The sequence below is a fragment of the Buceros rhinoceros genome, unplaced genomic scaffold (genome assembly GCF_000710305.1).
Source record: "Buceros rhinoceros silvestris isolate BGI_N320 unplaced genomic scaffold, ASM71030v1 scaffold9626, whole genome shotgun sequence".
Taxonomy (NCBI): Eukaryota; Metazoa; Chordata; class Aves; order Bucerotiformes; family Bucerotidae; genus Buceros; species Buceros rhinoceros.
In genome coordinates this window covers 64,324-70,933 of record NW_010415778.1, presented here as the reverse complement: position 1 = coordinate 70,933, position 6,610 = coordinate 64,324, and the positions used below count along the sequence as shown (strand labels likewise).

At 39.1% G+C, this 6,610-nt stretch overlaps 1 protein-coding gene across 1 annotated transcript in view; it reads right to left on the bottom strand.

The window, feature by feature from the left end:
* Positions 1–511: 511 nt before the first annotated feature.
* Positions 512–6,610, bottom strand: part of ADAM23 (ADAM metallopeptidase domain 23) — a 70,039-nt gene continuing 63,940 nt past the window's right edge. The window contains exon 25 of the mRNA XM_010137539.1: positions 512–606. Within this exon, the coding sequence (XP_010135841.1) occupies positions 512–606 (95 nt within the window). The remainder of the gene's footprint in view (positions 607–6,610) is intronic.

Here is a 6,610-nt window from a genome sequence, read left to right as displayed (position 1 = left end):
ATTTTAAAAAAATCAGTTACCATAAACAAAAGTTAGTTCTGGTACTTGAGTCAACCAGGTTAACACATTTGTTACTGAAAACTACTTCACTATGGCCATCACTTAGCCACACATGACATCTTTTAATTATAAAATGTGGGTCAGTTTGAAAGTACTACTGCATTCAAAATAAATACTCTTCCAGATGTATCTTTTGGGGGTTTTAACCACCGTAGTCAATTTCTGAGAGCAACACTGCTAACTGGAGGTGAAAAAGCATTAGGGTGATCTCATGAAAGTTACATCTTTTATTGTTCTTCAACTTTGCACCTTGATGTCATCTGCTACTGTCAAATCCATTTACTCCTCTTGTTCAGTGTACGTGTAATTTGTTCTCTTTCAAGCAGTTGTTATAGTTGTGGGGGGGTGGGTGGAGTTAAGGTCAAAATCTTGTAGCAGGAACTCAAAATTTAGTGATGTAAGCAAGAAATAGAAATGCCATAGCCACTGAAGAGAAGACATGCGGCATTGCTTACTTAAAGCCCCATCCTGTCCCCCCAAGGACAATAGCTGCTACCAGGATGGCACCAGCGATGGAGCCTATTATAAGATTGGTGGCACTAGGACCTGTGGTAAAGGATTATGGTAAGACAAACATAAGAACCAACCACTTTATTCACATTAAGTGAAGCAACTGAAGGGTAGTCAAACAATTCGAGGAATACAGACAGCACACAAGGTGATGTCTCTGGACAATTTCAGCAAGCCCAACTTTTCTTTAACAGTAAGAATGAACAAAGCTGTTGGCCTCTGCATTGTGCTAGGGTGACTTCTACCACAGATAGATAAAAATCTAGCATTAGACAGTAAATTCCACTGTGACTTACTCCATTATCTAGTGAATGAACTGTCAGCTAAGGACCTTCAGATCTTTGTGAATAATTCCTTACATAAGGGAAAAGTATGAATACTGTATGTTTTATGACTACAGCAAATGAAGCAGAAAAAAAATCAGAAGGTCTAACTTTTTTCATGGAGACCCTGAAAGGTGGTAGACTTTGTAATTCAAACCAACAGCATCTAGCACCACTTGCTGATCGAAGTCCAGACTCCCTACAGCTACAGCAAGGCTAAATTTACAAACAATTGTTTGACGAAAGCAAAGGATCGTATAATAAGGAATGGAAGTTGAAATAAAAGTTGTATTCCCATTAAGCTTTTCAAACATCAAAGCATCTCTTCATCATCTTCAAGAAACTACTTAAAGTAGGGAAGGGTTGAGCAGGAAAAAAGAACAACAAAAAGCAGCAGCACAAAATATGTTTGTGCAATTTTCTGAAAAGGGCAAGAGAACACCCTAAATAAGACATTCATAATTGACCCTTAAGTGTCCTGGTTGCACAGGGTGAAGAAAAACTGACAATAGGCTTCAGTAACATTTTAATTGCTCTGTACCAAAATTTCCTGTTGACAGTCTTTGATGTAAAACTAATTGCATCTGGGCTCAAGGCAAAATGAGTTCTGCAACAGTTCTTTTGCAGCATACTGCACACTTTTTAAAAAACCATTTACTTCAGGAATAGCCTTCAAACCTGGTTCTTACCTCCTATCCCAGTACCCCCAAACCAAAACTTCTACACAGCAAGTGACATTTTCCCATTTTTAGTGTTCTGAAACTGAGTTTGGAAAACTGCCAGACAGCTAACATAAGGGAGAGAAAGGAGCAGCCAGAGATCAGCAAAGGAAAGAGCAAGGGCAGCTGCAACAACTGAAAGTTTTAAGCTGTTTATTTGTTCGGTCTGTAATGCAAAACATTCTGCCCAGTGCCAGACACTACAATAAGTATGAGCCCTAATTTTTAAAATTTACTGCAGGTACCTAACTGGGTTGCATCCATTATACGTTTCCCGTATCAGTGCCTCTGGAGAACAGATTAGCTAAAAGAAAACCAAATTTTAAAAACTGCTTCCTGCAATTCCCACACAAAGACTATCCTGGAATATGAATAAAAGACTTGGACTGAAAAAAACTATAGTGAGCTTTACAGATGAGAGCAGTACACAAATCTCACAGCAATAATTAAGAGGTAACTTCTCATAATTTGGAGGACCATCTCTTATTTGGACTTACCTTTAAAGTGACACCTGGCTCAAATCAACAGGAGTGAGCACTGCAGAGCGTAAATAAATGAATGCCATTCCATGGGCATTACACTCCCAATTAAGGCTTGCTTTCAACAGCAGCCAAATGAGCGCTGGATTTTATAAAATGATTGCACACAATACAAGAGTGAAAACATAGCACTTAATTTGTCTATGAGAAATTTTACCAGCTATGAAGAATTCTAGTGCTGGTTTCTTTCTAGCCATGGAATGCTCTCTTCCCACAAGAGAGGTGCAATGAGGAACTGATGGTAACGCAGGCACGGCTTAGAGAAGGAAGTACTAAATGGTCACCTCTCTACACCCATCTTCTTACTATATTACCTGGTAGTCAGATTTTGTGGGAGGGTGGGCATCTGTGTAACAGTGCACATCCACTCAACATCAGTTCTTTCAGTACAGGAAATCAGTATTGGTTTTATTTAATATAAATTGAAGTATTCAGTCAAAACCAGAATAGAACAATATACAAAACAATTAGGTTCAGTTAATAGAAAAGTTACTAAAATTAGGTTGAATAAACAGGTCCTTATAAAATCGGACCTGATTTTATAAAAGGATCAGTGACTATATGTTCATTTGTAACACCCCCCCACCCCCGAAAATCAAATGCCTGTGAGGAGAATTAGGCTATCTGCTAGAGAGAGCCTAAGAGCAGAGTAAATGGTAGATGGCTGCGCATAAAGGCATGCCCATTCCTCTGGAACAATTTAAAAACTGATTCATGGTATGCCGGTAGTGGTAGTTCCTACCAATGCCAAGATGCAGCTATTTTTCCTGGTGAAGAAACTGACAAGCTACATCCACAGTAAAATTTCACTGGCAATCAATAAGACTCATTAATTTCTGAGTTCAATATAAATACAAAGTGGGTGGAATACTAAACAGCAACCACTTGTTTATCAGAATGAAGTCCTCCAATTAAAGAACTGCCGTTTCAAAATATAAAGATTAAAGAGGATTACTGGTAAGCCGCTTTAAGACCATAACAGACCGTGCACATAAAAGCGCTCGCAATGGCACTACAGTTACATGTTATACTGTACTCTGAAGGATGTTTGCCCTAAGTTTTACCAAGCATTACAAGAAAATTATATCATACAGAATTTTGCTACCAGTATGAAGCCCACTTTGCATCAGCTCTTTTTAGCTACTGACATTTATGAAGAAAAGTATAAATCAGTATGTTTCAGCTAAATAAGATGCCCGAGTCACTGGACTCAGACGCTTGACATAAATACCCGTGATCCGAAAGCAAGAAAAAGGTTTTAATGACCCCATACTGTGGGGTCATTTTCCATCCAGACTATCACAAGATGCAACACTTCTGGTATCTTCTCCTTCCACCATACCACTGCTATAACCCGCAGACACATATTTATGAGAAGGAAGCTCCTGCAGCACGCTGCACCATAACTGCCTGGCACACCACGCCTCCCTGCAAGGTGCTGTCTGCTTTGGCACGGCTATTGTATCATCTCCAGTCATCTCTTAAGACTCTGATAAAAATCCTACTGAAGGCATTAAAACAGAATACATGTATAATTTCAGCGGACTTCAGACTATTCCCTAAATCTTCATCATCATCAGACAGGTTCTACAAGAATTAATATTCATTGCTTTGAACTCTGATAGTTGTAGAAGAGGCAAGTTTACTGCAGATCATCCTGCACGTAACAGCACTCACTGGTATTTTGATGTTTTCTTTTCTTGCTTGTCACTTTGCCAGCCATATCCTCTGTTTAGGTTATCAAAGCCAAGTATCCATTTCAGGATGAAATCTGGAAAAAAAACCTACTCTGCTATTTTGCCCCCCATGATTACTAAAATAAATTCATAAAGCATTAAGAAACTTAAGTTATTTTTCTTCAAAGTCTTCAATTTGCAAGTGAAGGGACGAGGAAGGAGGAAGAAGGGCAGAACCTGGCATCAGGTTGTGATGATCACAACCTCCCCTGCAGTCACTGGCAGTAACAGGGCCTGAAGGCACTGGGAACAGGGAGGATATTTGTGCTTTCTTTAGACCAAGCAACAAAAAGTAGCACTGGCTTGCCTTGAATGTACATTTGTACCTGAAGGAACCAGAGAACAGAGGAAAGACTGACGAGATCCAGGAAAGAAGAATGGATAGAAACTTAAAGAAGAATGAGTCAAATAGTAGAGTGGTAAGAAAGGGGAGAGAAAGAAGAAAAGCTGCAATTAAGAGCAGAAGCTTACAGCAGCAAGAAGAAATGGTCAGGGGTGTTGGTCAGAGCTTTGTGGATTGAGACAGCAGGTAAGGGAAGATAAAAACAGACAGGTACAAGGCAGAAGGTAAGCACAAGGCAAATAGTCCCTGACTGTTGGTAAACTCTCTGCTCCAAATCCAGGTCCCAAACCTCTCCAATCTTCAGAGTCTTCAGTTTTTAGCAAAACCAGCTGTAAAGTCCACCAGCAAAACACCAATCTGATCTTTCTCAAGCGGATGATCTATTACCTTCTTCCTTCTATTTGTTTTTCTCTTAGCTGCAAAAGTCTCTACCCTTCTGGGAATCTAAGATGAGTTTTATGTAACAGCCCAGATCAGGAAAACCTAAAAAGGTTCCATCTAGGGCTGCAAACGTGTACACGCAAAATGCCGCCTACCAGAAGACTGCCTATGCAGCCGTAATTAGAGCTGTACATGAATGCTTTTTCATGCGGCCTGATGCGCAATCATTAACTGCCTCGTTACGATCCCCCCCCCCCCTTCAGAGATGACATGACAGAAGTAATATACAGTATTAGAATTATAGTACATATAGTATTAGAATATATAGTATTAGAAACACAGTGAAGCTGTTCTGCTCTCAGAAGAGCAGAACAGCGAGTTGTTCTTGTAGTTTGCACAGTGAATGCAGAATGAAGAGAGTTCTTACATGGCATTTTTCTATGTGCATACACACACGCACACACTTGAATAACAGACACTTAAAACTGAGGTAGTGGGCTAACACTTGAGATTACAGTTTCCTGAAGCTATGAAAAGACAATAAAAATTGCTCACACTTATTCTTCATCTATGAATTCTGTATTTCAGCATTCTACTGCCTTGTGGTAACAGAATCTCAGCAACAGAACCGTCAGAGGCCTTCCTGTAAAACTAGCTGTCTATGCTATTAACATCAGCTTTCATCTAGCTAGCTAGATTGTGTGACTTATTGTTAGACTGAAAGCCCCACAGACTGTAACAAACAATTTCTGCATTTTATGAAATAGTCCACATTACTCAGTCTATTTTGGAAAATAATCAAACTTCATTTTTTTCCCCCATTATTTTTATAATTTGGTGTAATGGAAACATTTAGACATTTAATTTTAGTGTGACAATGTAAAAATTCAAACTTATTGTTTTATGCCCCACATTATCCCAGACAGGAGAAGGTTCAACACTGCATGAGCAAACCACATGACACAGACACAGTGAAATCACACGACAAATACGGTCACCACATGACAAAGCTAAGGGGGCAATACACAGAGGGCTCGGGTGCATACAGTTACCTCACACACTAGGCACCAAACATAAAACTCAAACTAAGAAAAATGCTTACTCTATTCCCCACCCTGTGCCTCCAAAAATCACCCCCAAGGCCAGAATGGTCCCTGCCACTGCACCTATTAGCCTGTTAGTGGCCATGCTCACTGTGTGGAGGGAAAAGGGAAGATTTTTTTAAGGAAACGATCACATATAGTCTGAAATGAAAACATGAAATAATTCCTCAAAGGACTATTTTAATCTGTAATTCTGTATGAACTCAAACCTCCTAACAAACCTTTATTTACCAAATACTGTAGCTTTAAAAATTCTTAAATGACCTGTATTTGGTTTTCTTTGAATGTTTACAAATATGTCAGTGAGAAGTGTCCTTGTAAAACGCAAGACTATTCCTCTTAGTTTGTGACTCTACGACTGACTTAAAAGGGGAACTGGAATCTCCAGCCTACTGCTTATTTAGAACAGCCAAAACGCAAATAAGTCACCAATAAGAAAACTTCCTTTTGATCACCAGAGACTTACTGTAGCCATAATGCAACTAGATTATGAAAGCTGTTTGGAAATAGTTCCACTGCAGGAAAAGGGAAAAAAACCCCAACAACTTTTTAATTAAGTCCTTTACTAGTTAGTAGTATTTCCTCAGTTACTCCATTTATCAATAGGACTCTATCCATCTACATGACCTAAGGACAGATGACACCTTTTAAAGGAAAACTTACCCTAGAAATGTGCTTCAAGTAACACTCTGGAAATTTCAATATGTTCGGATAGTCTCTCAATACACTGAGGCCTTAATTTTCATTTTTTAAGGAAACTCTTTTGAGGAAAAACATCTACACATTTCCTCTGTTAAAGATTAAAATCTTAATAGAGTCACTGAGTCATAACAGACTCAGCTGAACAAACAGCTGAGTTCCCTGTCTAATGGGAACCTTTCCAATGGACAAAAACT